Below are 20,903 nucleotides of genomic sequence, written 5' to 3'. Positions count from 1 at the left end.
GAACATATTCGCATATACATTTTCTATTTGTGCAGTCTTGACGACTGATAGATATTTTTCATTATAGTGTCATGGCATGATTATTTTTCCTGTCTGTAGCCCACTTAGACTGGAACATAGCCTACATTGTAGACATATGAGTAACATGAAAGCTGCACGGTGAAGGAATGTATTGTGCCATTTGAATAGCCGGTCATGAGTACCAAAGTATCTTTGGAATTTAAATCGGATGTTCTAAACGGGGAAGGGGATACTATGGAGGGGCGTAAGAGCCAGAGGTACGCCTATGCAGAACGTCATACGCCGCGTTGGCTGCAACGAGCGTTGGTAGCCTAGTATGCCCCCTCCTCCCTCACTTCGCACAGTTGGGGCCGAAAAAGTTTCATGGAATTATATGAATGTCTGCGTACCTGAGGGATTTAACTGATCTTAAAAGACTGGGAGACCGTCAAGAATAAAATCTGTGCAACACGAGCAAGCCTACCGCAGATATTAAATGGTGGCAGTTTCGGAGGTATAGTTTGCGGAGTTAAGTGTGGTTTCATCTCGTACTGTTCTTATCCAGTTGGATAGTTTGAGGGACAGAAAGGGCTGGTGAAATGGCGGAAACCAAAATAATCTACCACATCGACGAGGAGGAGACGCCGTATTTGGTGAAGATACCCATACCGTCGGAGCACATAACTCTTTTGGATTTTAAGCAAGTTTTGAATAAGCCTAATTACAAGTTTTTCTTTAAATCCATGGATCAGGATTTTGGGTAAGTTATGCTCTGACTTGGGCTCCTCCATGTTTTTGCCCTGAAATGGTTTAATTGATGATGTAGGCTACTCAATACTCTACAGTAAATGATTGTCACGAGGCGTGGATTAAAGTAGTTCCTAGAAACAGGACCGGTGGATGAGATTTTTTGTGTGCATGCATTCTGCTGCTGGGTTGTAGTTCAATTCCAGTTTATCCATGCCTCGCATCCTTAGAGTGTGAACACGATGACACATGATTTGAGACAATGTTCTCCAAAAACGTATGACACCAAGTAACCTATTGGCAATAATAATAATAGGCAATAATACAAAGCTGGAAATTGTATCGGTATTTCTAACAACAACAGCTGTCTGTCTTAACTTTAAGTTATATTTTTCACAGCGCCAGCCCAGTTCTCCTTTTAGGGAAAATAAATATTAGATGAAGGCAAATCTTTGTAGGCCTAGACGTCTGGGACAAACAGTGTGCGAGTTATTTAATATCTAAATCTGATCAGTATGAGCGACTCTAGACTAGAGCAACTCTTTGAGTCCACTTTTTGAGTACACTTTAGGGGCCTTTTTGGCAGTGCCCTGCATAGTTTAATAGAATGCATAATCATTTAGCAAGTTTTTATTCAGTTAACATATTCTAGTTTTATCTGCAACTCTAAAAAGTGTAACATTTATAACGGATGTTATAGTCTGCAGCACTGGGGGTCCTTTATGCCCCGTTTCGTTTTTGGGCTTCATGCCATGACCCCACCCCCCCCAAATCACAGCAGCTGCACTTCCTCTCCAGCTCCATCCCCTGCCGACATTTAAGTAGAGTCAGGAGAAAACACTTGTGTGCCAGTCGAATTTCTGATTTTTTTATGATCTTTTCCTGGTTTGAGCATATATATTTCACAGTCGATCTGTGATCATGTTACTTACTCTGTTAGTTTTGTGACCTCTGCCCTCAGCACAAAGCCTCTCCGGTATACAACCAAATTACCCAGGGTGTCACACTGGAGGCCCACTGTACATCTAACTTCTGGAGTACTGACATTCATTAGTCTATGTTCAGTCTGGAATGCACAATGTAGAGAAGTGGGACTGTTTTGAACTGTTACAAGTAACATCCTGTGTCTGCCCCAGACCTTGAACAGTGTGTGGTCTTGTTTCTGAAATAATACCGTGCTTATATAGAGTAGCAGAGTGTAGCTGGTTTAAGAACACAGGGACGTTTTCTTTAGACAAAGATAAGTCATGACACGGATGGACTGAAAATGTTGCACTGAAGATGGGTTTTAGTTTCGGGTCAAAATCAAGCATATGGAAACTGGCCCTGACCTTTTTTTTCTGTGAACCGTTTTGTCTGAGAAAGAGGGGACATCACTCCAAAGATACCCCACTCTCTCCTATGGAAGGGACCTCTGCAATTCCAGTTAGAGCACAGTCAAAACATTTACATCATAATTAACATCTGTCCATATTCACTTCATTTGAATGGGCAAGATGTATGTTGTTGCTATTGATGCATTGCCTGGAGTATACACCTGCAAGCAGACCATTAGTCTTGGACTACTGACTTGTCAGACCAGACATAATGTTTATTCAACGAACAGAGAGATCTTCTTAGCATTTGTTAGGACCTGAATATCATTTGGAGGCCGTCCCACTATTCCACTGAGCAAAAAACAGCCTTATCTCCAAGACCTGCAGGCAGGGGCAGGCACCCAGGCATTCCCACACAGGGGAGATGGAGGGATAAAGCCAAGACAGACTAAATAACATGCATCCACACAACCCATAAAGAAAAGGAATACGTTATGCCGCCCTCTAATTTCATGTGTGGAACAGAGAGAGACGCTATTGTGTGATGGGTATTTGGTCTGGTCTCGCAGGCCAACAGCGAAAGGATATTGCTAACGGAGGCCTGTGTGTGTGTGTGTGTGTGTTTGTGCTTCTGCATGTAAATGACAGAGAGGGGAACAGACCGTGTGTTAGAGGGGAACAGACCGTGATCCTAGAGGTCCTAATCTCTCTTTCTCTCTCTGCCTGCATGTCCTAGTGTGGTGAAAGAGGAGATTTCAGATGATGTAGCCAAATTACCTTGCTTCAACGGGAGAGTTGTGTCCTGGGTAAGTCGTTTTGTGGCCCCTGTTTTGATTTTATATATACGCCTGGTCACCCGCATTTAACATTGTTAGTTTTTCATTTAAATTACCGTGGGCATCTATTCTGTCAATAGACCCAGTGAGGTTTCAGCCAAGAAAATCGTGGTGCTTAGATTTATGTGTTTGTTATCTTAATATTATTCTGTTTGTGTAATAAGAGGAAGGAAGCATAGGATTAGGATTAATCCCAATCTGGTTTTCATGGTTTATATTTGCACCCCATTTATCTCCTTTCTTATCATTGCCTTGCCTTTATCTCTTCTTTTTCTTTCTCTCTTTCTCTCCTCCTCTTTTCTCCAGCTGGTGTCCTCAGACAGCCCCCTTGTGGAAGCCCCCCCACCACTGGTGGAGGTTCGGCCAGAGCCCTCTCCTCCCCCTCCCCCTCTGCCCCCCCCTCCGGTGGAGAGGACGGGGGGCATCGGAGACTCCAGACCCCCATCGTTTCAGTAAGTCTGAGCCTCACAGAGACCACTGTCAGAAGCACTGAGAAAAGTTTTGCCAGACAGCATGTTTCAGCTCCAGTTCAATGGTATTCAGCAAGCGTTTTGCGTTTCCTAAGGCTTCGGGAGACCAAACGGACTCGAGGATCGACTACATTAAAACTTATTACTTATACTTACTATCTTTCCTCCCCTCTCTCCCAGCCCCAACGTGGCAGGCAGCGTGGAGAACCTGGACGATCGCACGGAGACGGAGTCGGTGGTGTCTTTCCGGAGAGAGAGGCCCAGGCGCAGGGAGAGTCTGGACCAACATGGTGAGGAGCATCACCTGCATGCCCGTGTCATACTGTGGCTGCTATGAGAATTCAGTGCAGTAGGAATATTGTGTTCCCTGGGTGAGTAGTGTTCTGCTCAGGGCCGGTGGTGGTTAGCTGTCCTCCTAACCTGCTGCCTCGCCCTGCCACACAGGCCCACGTGTGAACGGGCAGAGCCGGCTGGAACGCCACCTGGCAGGGTACGAGAGCTCCTCCACGGTCATGAGCAGCGAGCTGGAAACCACCAGCTTCTGTGACTCCGACGACGACACCATGAGCAGGTCAGACTGGGAGGAGAGGGAGGAAAGGGGGGGGGGGGCAGGCACGGTGGACCGTCTCATTTCAAGACTCGTCTGTGTCGGTGTCCGCCCCGTTTGGTGCTCCATAGAGGGGATGGTGACTTTTGTCGTCGTCTCTCCCAAGGTTCAGCAGCACCACGGAGCAGAGCACGGCTTCTCGGCTGCTGAAGAGACACCGGCGACGCCGGAAGCAGCGGCCCACCAGGCTGGAGAGGGTAGCCATTATTAGCGGAGGCAGAGTCTTAATCTCACGGTCTCGTTTTCGAGACCACTGAAGTGTGATCTTGAGTAACACAGCATGGTCATTGTAAGCAGTAACTGTACTAGACGGAAGATCCTAAATATAAAAGCGTATAAAAATATCAAATACAAATATCAAAGTAACTAATTACGCAGTGGTGGGCATTGTAAGCGGTTGAGAGTCATGTGTTGTGTTGCAGGCCTCTTCCTTCAGCAGTGTGACAGATTCCACCATGTCCCTCAATATCATCACCGTCACTCTCAATATGGGTGAGTTCCTCAGGCCGCCAAAACCCCTTCCCACGTCCCCCTCTCCTCACGTCACTCTGTGAGTTCTGCTGTCGCTCATTCTCAACGGACAACCCCTGTCTTCTGCTGCTAGCCTGCCTGTTGGGTTAGCCACCATGGAATATTCAATTCAATTGAGTAAATCTTTATTGGCCCCGGAGGGCAATTCGGCTGCTGATGATAACTGATGGAATATATGATGAATACCTACATGTACCTGATACACTTCTGCTGGTTTTATGCACGGGTAGAGAAATACAACTTCTTGGGCATCAGCATCGTGGGTCAGAGCAACGAGCGAGGTGATGGCGGCATCTACATCGGCTCCATCATGAAGGGCGGAGCTGTGGCCGCAGACGGGCGCATCGAGCCGGGAGACATGCTCCTGCAGGTGAGGAGGAGGAGAAGGAGGAGACATGCTCCTGCAGGTGAGGAGGAGGAGGAGGAGGAGACATGCTCCTGTAGGTGAGGAGGAGGAGGAGGAGGAGACATGCTCCTGCAGGTGAGGAGGAGGAGGAGGAGACATGCTCCTGTAGGTGAGGAGGAGGAGGAGGAGACATGCTCCTGCAGGTGAGGAGGAGGAGGAGGAGGGGGTGGAGGGGACGCTGGCCAAGTGAGGAGGGTTTCTCCTCCCCCTTCAGACGTCTGAAGAAGAGCTTGGGCTCGAAACGTCACACGGAATAAATCTAGTATACGGGAGCTACCTGTGCAGTGTGGCAATTCTTTTCTTCCTTCATGTTATGCTTTTAATCCGGAACCTGGTCTGAATTTTTGGATGTGCGTACATTTTCCCCCCTGCTTTAACATTGTAGACATACCATTCCTAATCTTTAGATGTCTCGTTTGATAACTTACTCACTCGCTCGCACCTGCTCTGTCTCACCCTTCATCCAGGTGAACGACATTAACTTTGAGAACATGAGTAACGACGACGCAGTTCGAGTGCTGAGAGACATTGTCCATAAACCTGGGTAATTTTGATCAACTGTGGTTTTACATTGAATCTCATTGTCATTTAACACCGGCAAAGACAAGAGAATAAGCTTGCAACCATAACCCTCTGTTTTTTCATCCCAGACCTATAATCCTAACAGTAGCCAAATGCTGGGACCCCTCTCCCCAGGGGTACTTCACCCTGCCTCGTAGTAAGTAGCCCGACGTCTCCTGGATGATTCAACCTGAGAAATACTTTGCATATAAAATATGTTGACTGTATGGAAAGCAAGGCAAGTTTATTTGTATAGCTCATTTCAGCAACAAGGCCATTCAAAGTGCTTTACATGAAACATTAAAAGCATCAAGACAAAATGCAAGAAACACATTATAAAAGGACATATAAAACAAAATGCAAAAAACACAGTATAAAAGAACATTTAAAACAAAATGCAGGACAAATAAAATACAAGAATAAAAGTTACAGTGCAGTGTACAAATGAATAATTATTTGATTGAATAAAAAGCAGCGTCAAAAAGAAAAGTCTTCAGTCTTGATTTAAAAGAACTGGGAGTTGCAACAGACCTGCAGTTTTCTGGAAGTTTGCTCCAGATATGCTTCTCCATGTTTTGTTTTAACTCTGGGGACAGAGAGCAGGCCTGTGCCAAATGACCTGAGAGGTCTGGATGGTTCATAACGTAGCAGCAGATCAGAAATATATTTTGGCCCTAAACCATTCAGTGCTTTATAAACCAACAGCAGTATTTTAAAGGCAATTCTTTGACTGACAGGAAGCCAGTGTAAATACATCAGAACTTCAGTGATCTACTTTCTTAGTCTTAGGGACTCGAGCAGCAGCGTATGTACTCCAAAATATGAAGAAATAGAGGGGGAAACCAGTGTATAATGCAAATATAATTATTTTATGCCTAAAAATAAAATATGCACCCTTTACAGCGTTCGGTTGGCTTTTTAGAACACACAGAGGCTTTTGTTACATGCTGCAGACTACTTGCAAAGTGTTTTGAGCAGAAAACGTTTCTTCAGGCAGCTTCAGAATGCTGTAGGATGCATATTTTTAGGCATAAAATAATTATCTTTGCATTATACACTGATTTCCATCCCTATTTCTTTATATTTTGGAGTCTTGCCTTTTTGGGAACCATATCCTCCACTTTTTTGTGTGGTGACTGTATGTATCCCCCCTGTGGTTGACCTGGTTAGATGAGCCCATCCGGCCCATCGACCCTGCGGTGTGGGTGAGCCACTCTGTGGCGCTGACGGGCACCTACCCCCCATACCCCGGCAGCTCCTCCCTCAGCACCATCACCTCCAACTCCTCTGTCACAGAAACCGAACGTGAGTTCTCTCTCTCTCTCTCTCTCTTTCTCTCTCTTTCTCTCTCTTTCTCTCTCTCATTCTTTATTGACAGAAGCTTGGTATATGAGGTGTCTTGGTATTTGAGGTGTCTTGACATGTAGTGGAACTCACCAGCTGACTTGTTTCTCCTGTGTCCCCAGGCTTTGATGACTTCAACCTGTCTCTACACTCTGACATGGCGTCCGTGGCCAAGGCCATGGCCTCCCCGGAGTCTGGTCTGGAGGTTCGGGACAGGATGTGGCTGAAGATCACCATCCCCAACGCCTTCCTGGGTGAGGAGGAGACTGTAGCACACATGAGGGAGGGGGAGTAAAGAGACTGGCCTGTGTAGTAGACCAGTAGTTGACTGGAAGCATAAGGAAAGTGCTTAGATAGGGTAAGATTAGATGGGGTAAGATGCTAGTATGATTTTGACTGGAACCCCTCTCATCTCTCTCTCCCTCCCTGTGTGTGTGTGCTTATATGGCTGATTGACAGGCTCCGATGTGGTGGAATGGCTCTATCAACACATCGAAGGCTTCCAGGACCGCCGTGAGGCTCGCAAATACGCCAGCAACTTGCTGAAGGCCGGCTTCATCCGCCACACCGTCAACAAGATCACCTTCTCCGAGCAGTGCTACTACATATTTGGAGACTTCAGCGACTGCGAGAACTGTGAGCTATGCAACACAAGACACCTCATGTTGTTGGCAGAAGCTAACATGTTGTGCTGGTTTAAAGACTTAAATTGTTTTGTTCTCTCTCTCTCTGTCTCTCTCCCTCTCTCTCTCAGACATGGCCAACCTCTCCCTGAACGACAACGACGGCTCCAGTGGGGCCTCGGACCAGGATACGTTGGCTCCCCTTCCTCTCCCGGGGGCCACGCCGTGGCCCCTGATGCACACCTTCCCCTACCAGTACACTAACGCCTACACCAGCCAGCCGCCCCCCTACCATGAGCTGTCTAGCTACAGCTACGCCCCAGGGAGCACAGGGAGCCAGCACAGTGAAGGTAAGACAGCCCCCGGGTATAGTGCTTGTGTGTATAGTGTTTTGTTTTTGTATAGTGTTACTGTGTATAGTGTTGTTGTTGTGTGTGTGTGTGTGTTTATTGTGTTCATGTTTTTAAGATACACCAGAATTGCCCCCTGGGGGACAATAGTTTATTGAATTGAGTCTGAGAGGAGGATGCAGGGACCTGGTGGGAGTCAGATCTGTCTCTAAATACTATTTTAAATCTTTAATTTACCTTAGCATTGGCTTGAGTCTGCCTGGAGTGTAAGGTGGGTAGGATCCATTTTTGGCGGAACCACCCATTGATTGCATTGTGCCAGACAAAAACAGTCAAGCTGAAATGATTTCAAGTAGTATTTCAACGCAGGTTTGGGGGTAGTAGATCTGTAGGTCTGTATGTGAGAGGCCTGAGGTAAGTTGAGCCCCGACATAACGTTGCAAAGCGTTTATTGAAATGGTGGTGCGTTGAACATTCTGTGTCTTCGTTGCATCTGTGGCAACTGAGAAGATACAACGGAGTTTATATACCAGTCTGACACACCCACCAAATGAGAGAGAACCTACCTCAAACCCCGTTGCACACTGTCTCACACAGTTTTGTGGAAACACCGTTTTCAGATTGAACTCACCCCTGTATTCACTGTCTCATCCGTCGTGCTGCAGGGAGTCGGAGCAGCGGTTCCACCCGGAGCGAGGGGGAGCGGCGGCGCAAAGGAGGAGGGGCCGGCAGCACGAGCGGCCGGGACGAGAAGTCCCCCGTGGGCGGGGCGGGGGGCGGAGGGGCAGACTCTCGCTCGGGCAGTGGCAGCGAGTCGGAGTACTCGACGCGGAGCAGCCTGAGGAGGGACCACGGCTCGGCCACGCCCAGCGAGCACAGCGTCCACAGCCAGCGCTCGCATCACCGCGGCCCGCCGCCCCAGCACATCCCCTACGCGCAGGGCATCCCGCTGTCCTACAATCCCATGATGCTCATGATGGTGCCGCAGCACCCCCACGCCCACATGCATCCACACGCCCTCTCTGGCCTGGGGCCCCTGCACCCCCAGCTCCCCACCGGGCCCCCTCTACCCGGCCTGCCCCCGGCCAGCACGCCCGGGGGGCCCCCGGGTGCCCCTCCGACCCGAGACTTGGGCTCTGTGCCCCCAGAACTCACCGCCTCGCGCCAGTCCTTCCACCTGGCCATGGGAAACCCCAGTGAGTTCTTTGTGGACGTCATGTAGTGGAAGAGAGCGTACGGAGGAGGAGAGGAGTGTGCAGTGCAAAAGCAGCGTGAGAGCCAGAGCAGAGGATCCAGGGTGCCGGCAACGTTTTGTTGATTTTAGTAGAACTCTGAAAGCTTTAAGCCACACCTGCCCGATGTAAGGTTAGTCGCTCCTAGTTTATAACAACATTACTTGTCATCTGACATGAAGACAGCAGCCCTCCCGGTCCTCAGGGCATGTTTCCTGTGCCTTATGTTACAGGCTGGACTTCAGCATTTTCCAACATGACATTTAACTTAAGAATATGGCCCCAAGAATATCGTCGTTACACCATGTCCTAACTACACACGACGTGAGCGAGCATCAGCGACAAAATGCGTTCCATTGCTTTGTTTTCTATTATGTCCTAACTGGACGCGAGCGATGCGAGCGACGCAGCGCAACGTTTTAACTGCCCTTTTGACGCTTGCCCTGTTCCTATTTTCTTCCTGTCGCTCGCGTTGACAGGCGTTCGTTCTTTAACTGTCTTCAGTTGGGAATATAGACAAATGACGTAACAGAACAGGACATTTAACGGATTCAGTTAGGACAGCAAGCATGCGATGTTGCGTTCTGTTGCTCGTGTTGCAAGCAGTTAGGACACGGTGTTAGTGGTTACATCGTTAGTGGTTACATCATGAGTGGTGTCCAAAATTCCAAATCCAAAAAAGAGTAGAAGGAATAAATACAGATTTGAAGGTTCTGTTTAAATTTGTTTTATTTTATTTGACAAACGATATCTCACTGGATACATCACACATTCTCTGTAGATTGACAAGAATTTGACAGTGATGAGTGTAAGAGTTTGGGATCTGGTACAGTGAGTGTGCAATGTGAATGGCTCTCTTAATGTTCTAACCATCATCGCCTTTGTGTTCCTCAGGGAAGAATGGGGATTGTTTATGTTCTAAAGGATATGTACAGGTGTATGGTTAAGGACACTACACCACTGAGGATGTGAATGAGTTGACATTTTGTAAGACTATCAATTCTTATGTTTCCAGCTGGATCAAAGGCAAACACTTTTTTTTCCAATTACCTGAAGTTGCTCAGATAAGGAATTAGGTACTTCATGATTATTTCTGTATTTAAAATAACTCAAAAATGTAAGCAACTTAATGTGTACCTAATTCAGTGTCTCACAGCACCATCACTGCGGCAGTCATTGGCATATCATGTTAATATACAACAAACTGAAGGTGGATCACATTCCCATTACGGAGCATAGCACACGCACTTAAGAGGCAAATTGCTGTGGTGGAATCTACATGTTCTTGAAATGGTACTAAACAGTGTCACAGCCAGTGTTGGGCAAGTTACTTAATAAAAGTAATCAAGATAAGTTACTGATTACTTTCTCTAAATTGTAATTAGATTACCTTACTGGTTTCTCTGAAAAGTAATCTGACTTTACCCGAGTGCTGATCTAGGATCAGTTTTGCAGCCTTGATCATAATAGACACAAGAAAATCAGATCCTATACCAGCACTCTTGGCTTGACCCTGATGACATAAACAGTCAGTTCAGTCATGACTGCATTGGCCGCATGCGTATATGAACCAAATGAAAGGGAGCAGACACGTGCTTAAGTAACTCAAAGTAACCTCATTTTTATTTGGTCAGTAACTGTAATCTGATTACTGAAAATTCTAATGTAATCCCTTACATTCCAAGTTACTGGAAAAAGTAATCTGATTACAGTAATCTGTTACTTTTTAATCAGCTTCTCCCAACACTGGTCACAGCATGTTACATATCTGTCTTTTGAAATGAGTGGATTATGTATTCAGATTTTTGCCTTTTGATATTACTGCTCTAAAGCAGTAGGACGGTTTGAGAGATTCTGAGGAAGTGTTGGGTTTGTGTCAAGCATGCACTCACGTTCAGGTATTTTGGTAACCGCTGCCTCTGCAGTGAGCTGATATTTGCACATCACTGGTCAGGTTGGTGACTGGGAGATGGGACCTGGTACAGCAGTATTTGGGATAGTGACTGGGAGGGTTTAGAATACTATATGAATAGGAAATGGCTATATCTTATAAATAGCTTTAAGCTCTGATCTTACACTCCAACTCCCATTTTTTTATAACTGAGTGATCATACTTTTAAAAATGAATTTATTGTAATCATATTGAAAAAATACTTATTCATGTGGCACTGTACTGCATGTTTGCTTGATTGTTGACACTTTTAATACATTTTTAGTAGATTTAATATGTGCACTTGTCCCTCTTATTGTCTCTTAATATAACCAATTGGGATGTTGATGATTTTGTTTATTAGCTAATTTATTTTCAGATAAATGAAAATCCTTCTAATTTGTACAAATCAGTAACTTTCCATTTTGAAAAAACATTTTGTATCGTCGCTCAAATCGCACAATCGAATGTTTATAGTGTGCATTAGAATAAAACTTCAACTCCCATAATGCCTAGTTAAAAACCTCGAGTGCGCTTGCGGCTTGATGCGCATAGACCCCATAGATCGTGGCGAAGCAGATCAGACTTCGTAGCTGCGCTGACCTTGGTAGACTACAACCGCTACGATCAGACACATCTACCGTGTACAAATCTATGGCACAGCCATTTTATTAAGTAAAAAATCTGCTCATACCGACGACAGATCTGCAATCGATAACGTCAGTAGCCTACCAACAATATTCTGTGAATTCCTGTAGTCAAACAACAACAAGGGCGCCTGAGCGCAAGAAACAGGATAGAAATCCAGCTTCGGACGCGTATTTAAGTAGGTAATTTCTTCATCGGCATCCAGGACAGCCGACCGGCGGAATTCGTTATAATGCTTTTGGGCAAAGTGAGTTTGACTCCCGCCTTGTGCAGCGCAGCACTTCGCCTCTCTCCTGCCTTCCCTGTGTAAGTAAATCTTCACTGGCATCTGTTCGAAATAATTGTATTTGTTAGTTAGCCTACTCATTGTTGTGAATAATTGTTACTCTCGCAGGGCACAGAAACAGATTGCCGCTTTAGCCGCACAGAATGGCCGACTCTATGCTACTCAATCCGCAGAGGTAAGTAGCTACGATGCCAGGGCACAGACTAGACTGACAGAAAAGCGAAACGACAAACATTTTTGCAATGATCGTTGAAACATTGCAATTCTTGACGCTCTATTTTAAGGGCATGGGTGAGGTGAAGATCACTCAAATGAAACACATGACATGTCCGTTTGAAATAAAATGAAATTAAAATTAAACCAAGTCCAGAAGGTTAAGGTGCAGAAAAGTATTGTCAATAACATAGGATAATAGTATAGTCCTTGCTGGAACAACCTGACGCATACATAGTGCAAGTATGTAAGGAAACAGGGATAGGTAATAATCAGGCCTGGGAGTAGGGTAAAGTTCACTGTGGGACCACGTGACAAATGTAGGGCAGAGATGGAGGTGCCATTGGTGTTCTATTTTCATACAGTGATGGACTGGGGACAGTTTTGCAAGGGTCGTACTGTGGAACAAGGACAGTTGAATGGCATTTTGTCTGCTGAAAACGTGATTGTCGCAATTCTATTTTTTTTTTTCAGGTTTGACCTTTTTATTCTGAATGATAAGAGGATGGCCGTAGCCACAACGCCATCAGTGGTGTTATGTAGCCTATATAAATAAGAAGACTCTCATTATTCAATAACTCTGTCAGGTGTCAAACGTTTTACAGTCTACAAGCCACCACTTTTCTTACCATCCAGTTATTACTACCCAGCCCACAGAATCTCTATATTACGTCTTTCAGTCGATTTCCGCTGACTGTACTGTATAACCTCATCCCTTGGAACAGGCCGTGTTGGACAAGCCGGTGGCTGGCAGCACCACAGCAGCCAAGGCAGCTGCTAAGAAAAAACAGAGTGTGGTAAGCAGGGCTCTCGACGTCCTCACTTCACATTGCCTGCATTGCCTTCATTCTGTTTCCTTCATGGTGACCTCCCCCACCATGGCCCTAACAGAAAGCGTCACATCACCAGAAATCATTTGGGCTGTGTTCCGAATCAAATACCTCCATACTATATAGTATGCCAAAAAAGGATGTAGTATTTCCCAATACATAGTATGCCACATGCAGTATGGCAAAAACGCCAGGATGTGCTACTACATCCGGTCGTATTTTGTAGTATGCAAGCCAGCAAACTTTTCTGGCTTTTTTGATCCACAATCCTGTGCGCAGAGGAAATTACGTCACATGTGCGAGTACACCGGAGGCGTTATGATGAATCCTAGCTGTGGATGAATGTCGCTTTATGGACTGCGACGGATGTGGTCAAATTTCAAGGTGCTATTTTATGACAAAGTAGTATGTCCTAATTGGATGCGTACTGCATGCAAAGTATGCACTTTCTAGGAACAGCTGTAGTACATACTGGTAGTAAAAAGTAGAAGTATGTGATTCATAGCACAGCCTTGATTCGGAAGTTGAATTATGACCCATTATGTACACTGTAATTAATATAGCTCTTTATGACAGTGGACGTATCTGTAATGTCATTGATGAGACTGTATTTATGCCTTCCTTGTTAGGAGTCCAAGTCTTTTGCTGTGAACATGTTTAAAGGCCAGATAACTACTGCCCAGGTGTTCCCCTTCCCCTCAGGTGAGTGTACAACTCCTGTTTAGATGACGTCACAGGGAAACACATGACTTTGCACTCAGGTCTCGGGTCTCTCTGTACTGTTGTCTGAATCATGGATAGTGGGAATCCCCATTGGTTGAACGTTTATGCTGCAGTTTGAATACTTGTCTCTTGGCTTCCAGTGATGAATGAGGAGCAGACTCAGTTCCTCCAGGAGTTAGTTGGACCCGTCTCCAAATTCTTTGACGTGAGTTCATTGTCCATCTGTTCGACCTTACATTAGTCAAATGTCCGGCGTCGGCAGCTTTTGTCCGATTTCTGACGTCTCCTTGTCTTGTCTCCCTGCCTGGCGCGTTGTGTAGGAGGTGAACGACCCAGCGAAGAACGACGCCCTGGAGAAGGTGGAAGACCACACCATGGAGGGCCTGAAGGAGATGGGGGCCTTCGGCCTGCAGGTCCCCGCCGACCTGGGAGGACTGGGTCTCACCAACACACAGGTGAGCCAACACACCCCGGCCACACTGTGTATATGGTGTTCCCCTTGTGCTTGTGGGAAATGAATATAATAAGTCGCTCTTTAAGTGACAACATAATTTGCGTCATGGCCAAGTACACATTAACATGAAGCAGAGGGATGAAGTGACATTGAAACATCCAGGCAGAAGAGCTGAAAGATAAATCACCTTTTTATTTTATTTTTTATCTTCTAACAGTATGCCAGGCTGGTAGAGATTGTTGGAATGCATGACCTGGGCGTTGGCATTACCCTTGGTGCCCACCAGTCCATCGGTTTCAAGGGCATCCTGTTGTTTGGTAACCCGGCCCAGAAGGAGAAGTACCTGCCCAAGCTCGCCACAGGTGAGGATGATGGAATGACGTTTGTTTGGCTTGTTCTGTTTTTTGCACAAATCATACATTATATTTCAATTCTATGTCACTTCACTGTGTCATTTCTTTATGAATACTTCTAAAAACTATAGGCGAGAACATTGCTGCCTTCTGTCTGACTGAGCCCGCCAGCGGCTCTGACGCTGCCTCCATCAAGACCACCGCCACCCTCTCCCCCTGCGGACAGTACTTCACCCTCAACGGAGGCAAAATCTGGATCAGGTATTCAAGCAGGGTTTAGGATGGCTCAAAGCACGGCCATAAAGCACTCCACGCCTGCGATCACTCATCCCTTCTCTCCTCTGCATCTGTCAGCAACGGAGGACTGGCCGAGATCTTCACCGTGTTCGCCAAAACGCCCATGTTGGACGAGAAGACGGGAGAGATGAAGGACAAGATCACGGCCTTTGTTGTAGAGAGGAGCTTCGGTGGAGTAACACAGTGAGTAAGGGATGACAGTTAGGAGGGGATGAAGTAAGGGAGGAAAGCTGGGAGGGGATGATGTCAAATATCATTTTGTTGCCATGCCACATTGTTTGTGAACAGTCATTACAGTACAGTACAGTTATGGTAAATATTAATGTTTAAAAAAGAAATAATAATAATAATTTTGCCTCCCAACCAGTGGCCCCCCAGAGAAGAAGATGGGAATCAAGGCGTCTAACACGGCGGAGGTCTACTTTGAGAACGTCAAGGTGCCGATGGACTGCGTGCTGGGCGAGGTGGGCGGCGGCTTCAAGGTGGCCATGAACATCCTGAACAACGGGCGCTTCGGCATGGCTGCGGCCCTTTCAGGCACCATGAAGGGTGTCATCACGAAGGCCGTAAGTAACGGCCGTGTGTGTGTGTGTGTGTGTGTGTGTGTGTGTGTGTGTGTGTGTGTGTGTGTGTGTGTGTGTGTGTGTGTGTGTGTGTGTGTGTGTGTGTGTGTGTGTGTGTGTGTGTGTGTGAGTGAACACGTTTTCTATTTTTTGTATGTCATGTTTGTATGTATTTCAGGTTGACCATGCTGCTAACAGGATCCAATTTGGGAGCAAGATCCACACCTATGGGGCCATCCAGGAGAAGATGGCGCGCATGGCCATGCTGCACTACGTCACTGAGGTACGAGGACAGGGCTAACATTTTAGCTGTAGGCAGTCAAGACAGAAACTAGTAAGTACTGCCCATTTACCCTAGCCTGGCTCGAGCCCCTGAATCGCACACCCACTTTCATTGTTGAAATGCGATTCAGGTCTGGAAATGCTCTCTGCCAGAGTGGTTTCTCGGTTGGAATTCCAACCAGTGTCCATAGAATGCGATGATGGAATTAAACTGCGTGATGTGATTGGCTAGGAGATGAACTAATCGCTGAGGACTCCCCCTTTGGCAACGCCCATCTCTGAAAACGGCTGCAACGTCACTTTCAGACTGAATAATGAAGTGAAATGAAATGGCAGTTCAGTATTACTGTCAGGCTACATTTACCTTCTTCTTCCTCTTATGTTGTCTTGAGTCTCATCTCCGTTCCCCTCTGCTCTTTCAGTCTATGGCTTATATGATCAGTGGGAACATGGACAGTGGAGCATCAGAATTCCATATCGAAGCTGCCATCAGTAAGATCTTTGCCTCTGTGAGTATTTCTGTCTCATTTCTGTTCGGTGCTGGTTCTTTTCCTAGACAGAACTAAACACTGATAACGTACTCTCACTCGTGCAGGAAGCAGCCTGGACGGTGACTGATGAGTGCATCCAGGTCATGGGAGGAATGGGCTTCATGAAGGTACGCCTGGCTGACTGGTGGAGGAATGCCCCCACACAGTTTTAATGCACATTCAGACATTTTGTGCTTCTGTACTCTGAAGAATGGTTGTTTTGTACACAGGACGCTGGTGTTGAGAGGGTGATGAGGGACCTGAGAATCTTCCGTATCTTTGAAGGAACAAACGACATTCTCCGGCTGTTTGTGGCGCTCAACGGCTTCCAGGTATAGAGGACAACCCGTAATGGCTAACTTTCTCCACAAACCGCTAGCTCTGTAGATACGTAGCTCTGTATGAGTTGTGTTGCGTTACTCCTGATTGCCTGCTGTGCTTCCAGAACGCTGGAAACAACCTCAAGGCTCTGCAGAAGGCCCTGAAGAACCCTCTGGGCAACGCTGGTCTGCTGGCTGGAGAGGTCTCCAAGAGGGCCAGGAGGTGAGTGTGTACAGTACAAACACACCTCTACAATCCTCCCCTGTACATGCTCTGACACACACACACACACACACACACAAACACACTCTGCCTTCTGTAAACCATTTCTCTCGTCCTCCGTCTTTTCCAGGAGAGCAGGTCTGAGCACAGGCCTGACTCTGCAGGGATTAGTCCACCCAGAGCTGTCTCAGAGCGGAGATCTGGTACGATTCCGTCTAGGAGTGTGAAATGCAGTGGTCCTGGTTGAAAGCAGTGTAGTACTCTTACTTGTCACCTCACTCTCAGTTTGGGTTTGAACTCGTCTCTGTCCCCCTCCAGGCTGTGAAGGCCGTCGAGCAGTTTGGTGTCACTGTTGAGGACCTGCTGGTCAAACACGGCAAGAAGATCATTGGTGAGTGTTGTGGCCGTACTGTCATAGAAGATAAATGTGACCAGAGGCCAAACTAAGACAGCAGTGTATCTTGTTAGTGTGTAAAGGGCAGAATCAGAATCAAAAACAGGTTAATCGGCAAGTATGTTTTCACATACGAGGAATTTACTTTGGTCTGTTGGTGCATAACAATAAATACAGTACAAGGACAAGACAGGACAGTGCAAAATACAATAACGAAGTGTCACAAAATACTGAATTTACAGAAAAAACGACAAAAAAAACAAAGTGCACCAATGCGCCGAGGAGACCGTCGACGGCGCCATCTTAACTATTGACATGTGATAGTGTGTGCAGTCACTGCACTGGTGTTCTTACTCTGCCTCTCCTCTCCCATGCAGACGAGCAGTTTGTGCTGAAGAGGGTGGCTGACAGCGCCATCGACCTGTACGCCATGGTTGTTGTTCTGTCCAGGTAAAACCGTCATAAATACAAAAAGAACATCCGAACGTTAACACCCATGGTCCTCTGGTAGCTCAGGGAGTGACCCAGTCCCAGGGCAGTTCTGATGTTTTGTCTCTCTCCCTCAGGGCCTCGCGCTCTCTGAGCCAAAGCACCCCTTCCGCCCAACACGAGAAGATCCTGTGTGAGACCTGGTGTATCGAGGTGAGGGTCTCCCGCTGCCAACCATGCACTATGTCGTACCATCTTCCCCTTTACTAAGGCAGGCATTAGCATTGGGGACACATGTCTGACCTCTGTCCTCTGTCTCCGCCCCCCCCCCCCCAGGCTCACGACAGGATCATGGAGAACTCTAAATCCCTCAAGTCCAGCTCCACCACGCAGGTGTTCAAGAACATGAGGGCCATCTCCACTGCCGTGGTGGAGAACGGTGGAGTGGTGTCCCCGCACCCTCTGGGCTTCTAAACCCCCCCCAGCTGACAGTCATCACACCCCTGTGCCCTGAGAGGGAGAGAGCTCCGCTGTGCAGACTCTACCCAGCGGACGGTCCAGTCCACCCTCACGGCATCAACGCCTCACAATGCATCAAAATCCAGAGAGATCCAAGTCTGCATTATGTAAAGTCTGACAACTATTATATATGCCTTTTCAATTGATCTGATCTGTACTATAGTTATGATAAATGTCCAGGATGTTGTTTTTTCTCAGCGGTGGATAGGTAGTGGGTATACTGTGTGTCTGGATAAAGAGGTATATACTACTGGTCAGAATGACCAAGGTAGGGAGTAAGGTCTTGTTTTGTATTAGAAGGCTTTTATGTGAAACTGTGCTGGGACAATTTGTGAGAAGGACAGTAGTGAGGATGTACACCTGTAGTTGCATCAGTGCCCTGTATGTGATAATGCATTTTTGTGCATTATCACATACACATTAGTCTCAACGCCAGAGAGTTCTTTCGCTGATATACTACATAAGCTACACTAACTATGTTGTACGATCTCTATGGGTCTGGCACACTTAATGCAGAAATTTGGTTAAAATAAATAAATAAATCAAATCCTGGCAATTCATTGGTAGCGCCGGAATCCCGGCGGCACCAATCGGTAACGACTTTCACGATCAGGTGTTCCCACCCATAGATATGCCCCGCCCATCTAACCTGGGGCAGTGTGTCTCATTTGCTGCTACGACCTGTCACTTTCATTTTTGACCTGTTATGTCCTCAGAACACCAGCTTGGGCGGCGAAGTGGCAGAGTCTCTTATGTACAGTACTGTAGTATGCGGAGCTCAGCGATTCAATGTAATATTCGAGCCTGGAGAAAGACTACATACACATTAACCCTAACCCTTATATAAAGTTCCTGCCTGCCTCTCAGTAACCAAATATTCTGACGAGTCGTTTTTGCTGCACTCACAACCGTCACATTCCCTGCTCTCAGCCAACAGTAAAGCTTTCTTCTATGTTCCACTACTTCACTTTATTTCTTTAATTAGCTTGTTTCACATACCGTTATGCTAATTGCTTTATTTGATCTTCCATGATGTACATTGTAAAAAGGTTCAGTATTTATTTGCCTTTATTTGACATGGTGCAGCACGCACACGCGCGCACACACACACACACAGTGCCTTTAGCAGAGGTTGCAGGTCTGTTTGTATGACATTTTCTTTGTGTTTCTATACCTGGGTTATATTAATTAATTGAGAATAGCTTGACATATCATGTTAATGTCCAAAGGAATTCCCAATAAATATGTAATGAAGTAGTTGTCAAATGTGTATTTTGATACATTCACTGTTAAGTCAAATTATTCTCAGTCTTAAGAGGTGCCTGGAGTGATGCTACACATTGTCAGCACATTACCTGTCAACACTCACCTGACATGTTCTCCATTAGAAACATGCTCAAAAGTTGATAGTGTTGAATATGGTTGATTTTCAGAGAAATGCCTTTTAATATGATCCTGTTAGCTATTTCCTAATTATGATTATTGACCTCTGAGTATGGCTGTCGGCTTGAGTTTTCGGTAAGAAACGGTGTCCCTCTTCCATAGACTTATGAGATAAAGACATTCCATGGCTGGTACACTCTGTGCCAAACACCATTTTTGTGGTTAGAGATAGAGACCTGGGCGCCGAGGCGGCGTAGGTTAACTTGACCAAACAAGGCCACAGAAGAGACCAGAAAGACAGTCTTATCGGAGAAGAGATGAGGGAGGGGGGGACACTCAAACCACAAGAACGTTGCAACGAGACCAATACTTTGATTTGGGTCCAGACAGCATACAGACAGGTCATCTGTGCATTAGACCATGCCATTGTCTTTTGTATAACCTTCTGTAATAAACCGCTTTTGCTTGCGCTTACAACGCAGAGCTTAATAAGGACAATGATAAAAGACAACGAAAGTCAACAATTGGTGCAGTGACGACCCGGATCGGACATCGAACCCTGAGAAAGTCCAAGACTGGTTGTCAGCCAAAGCAGACAGCTACAGCCACGGGAGACGCCTGGTAGTGCAGCTGTGACCTGAACGACCCCGGACAGAGAATCAGACCCAACTGGGTGAGTGGGTTCGGTATCCCGATCATAAGAACAAATAACAATAAATCTCAAATATACCACACATAGTCTCTCAACACGTAAAACAAAACCAGTGCTGGATGTAAATGTATGCCTACATGTCTTATGTTTGAATGCCAAGGTATCTGTACAGGTGCTTGCATTGTTTTGTCTTGTGAGTAGCCTACTTCCCTATATGTATGCTGTTGTGCACAACAGCAGCTCTCCACGTGAAATAGGGTGAATGGTGTTTTCTTCTTATAAAGGCCCGTGAGAGATCGGGGGGATGGTAGCCTTTAAGGACAGCCCGTGAGAGATCGGGAAATTGCCTTAGAGGTACCTGCTTGCTTCTAGGGATCAGAGGATCCTTAAGAAGACCCGTGAGAGATCGGGGTGGTGTTAGTGTTAAAGGTAAACCTGTGTGGGGACACAGGACCGAATTGCCTTTGAAAAGACCCGTGGGGGTCAGAAGCTAGATGTGTATGTATGTATGCATAGGCCTGTGTACATGTATACATTCTAGGGAAGCGTTGTTGGTTATGTCACTGTGATAAAATCATACTGTGTGTGACCAAAAACCTTATCTGCTCAGCAGAAGTGCTGGAGCAGTTTCCTTCTCACTCACTGACTCAGCCCCTCCCCTACACAGCCACAGAGCCAAACCACAGTAAGCCAGTCGCTTGACTATCAGCAAGAGCAGAGTAGGCTTAGAGAGGGGAGTCGGAGGAGGAGATAGAACACCCGTCAATGACGGGCCGAGGTCTGTCTCATCTTACCAAAGTGAGCCCGTCCCACTGCAGGGGGCGGGGCTGACAATGCCGTCAGATGAGGAC

At 46.4% G+C, this 20,903-nt stretch overlaps 2 protein-coding genes across 3 annotated transcripts; both read left to right on the top strand.

Moving 5' to 3' along the window:
* Positions 1-430: 430 nt before the first annotated feature.
* dvl2 (dishevelled segment polarity protein 2) lies at positions 431-10,493 on the top strand. The gene is made up of 15 exons (XM_084449578.1): positions 431-760; positions 2,800-2,869; positions 3,206-3,351; positions 3,550-3,659; positions 3,814-3,940; positions 4,083-4,173; positions 4,399-4,468; positions 4,738-4,877; positions 5,381-5,457; positions 5,564-5,631; positions 6,645-6,779; positions 6,941-7,072; positions 7,278-7,454; positions 7,573-7,791; positions 8,457-10,493. The coding sequence occupies exons 1-15, from the start codon at positions 600-602 to the stop codon at positions 9,011-9,013; spliced, it is 2,280 nt and encodes a 759-aa protein (XP_084305704.1). The 5' UTR covers positions 431-599; the 3' UTR covers positions 9,014-10,493.
* Positions 10,494-11,613: 1,120 nt separating this feature from the next.
* On the top strand, positions 11,614-19,190 carry acadvl (acyl-CoA dehydrogenase very long chain). Of its 2 annotated transcripts, none has more exons than XM_084449396.1 (20): positions 11,614-11,848; positions 11,996-12,062; positions 12,826-12,897; positions 13,560-13,632; positions 13,794-13,858; positions 13,974-14,108; positions 14,325-14,469; positions 14,592-14,721; positions 14,815-14,940; positions 15,125-15,323; positions 15,499-15,603; positions 16,025-16,111; positions 16,198-16,260; positions 16,363-16,464; positions 16,578-16,675; positions 16,806-16,878; positions 16,994-17,066; positions 17,447-17,519; positions 17,636-17,711; positions 17,835-19,190. In XM_084449396.1, the coding sequence occupies exons 4-20, from the start codon at positions 13,584-13,586 to the stop codon at positions 17,970-17,972; spliced, it is 1,737 nt and encodes a 578-aa protein (XP_084305522.1). In that variant the 5' UTR covers positions 11,614-11,848; positions 11,996-12,062; positions 12,826-12,897; positions 13,560-13,583; the 3' UTR covers positions 17,973-19,190. The 2 variants fall into 2 exon arrangements, with proteins under 2 accessions (XP_084305522.1, XP_084305521.1); XM_084449395.1 differs by having other exon boundaries at positions 11,614-11,907.
* The last annotated feature ends 1,713 nt before the right edge of the window (positions 19,191-20,903 follow it).

The sequence above is a fragment of the Borostomias antarcticus genome, assembly GCF_949987555.1.
Source record: "Borostomias antarcticus genome assembly, chromosome: 15".
Classification (NCBI taxonomy): domain Eukaryota; kingdom Metazoa; phylum Chordata; class Actinopteri; order Stomiiformes; family Stomiidae; genus Borostomias; species Borostomias antarcticus.
Note: the sequence above shows the minus strand (reverse complement) of the source record. Positions and strands in the feature narration are given on the sequence as shown.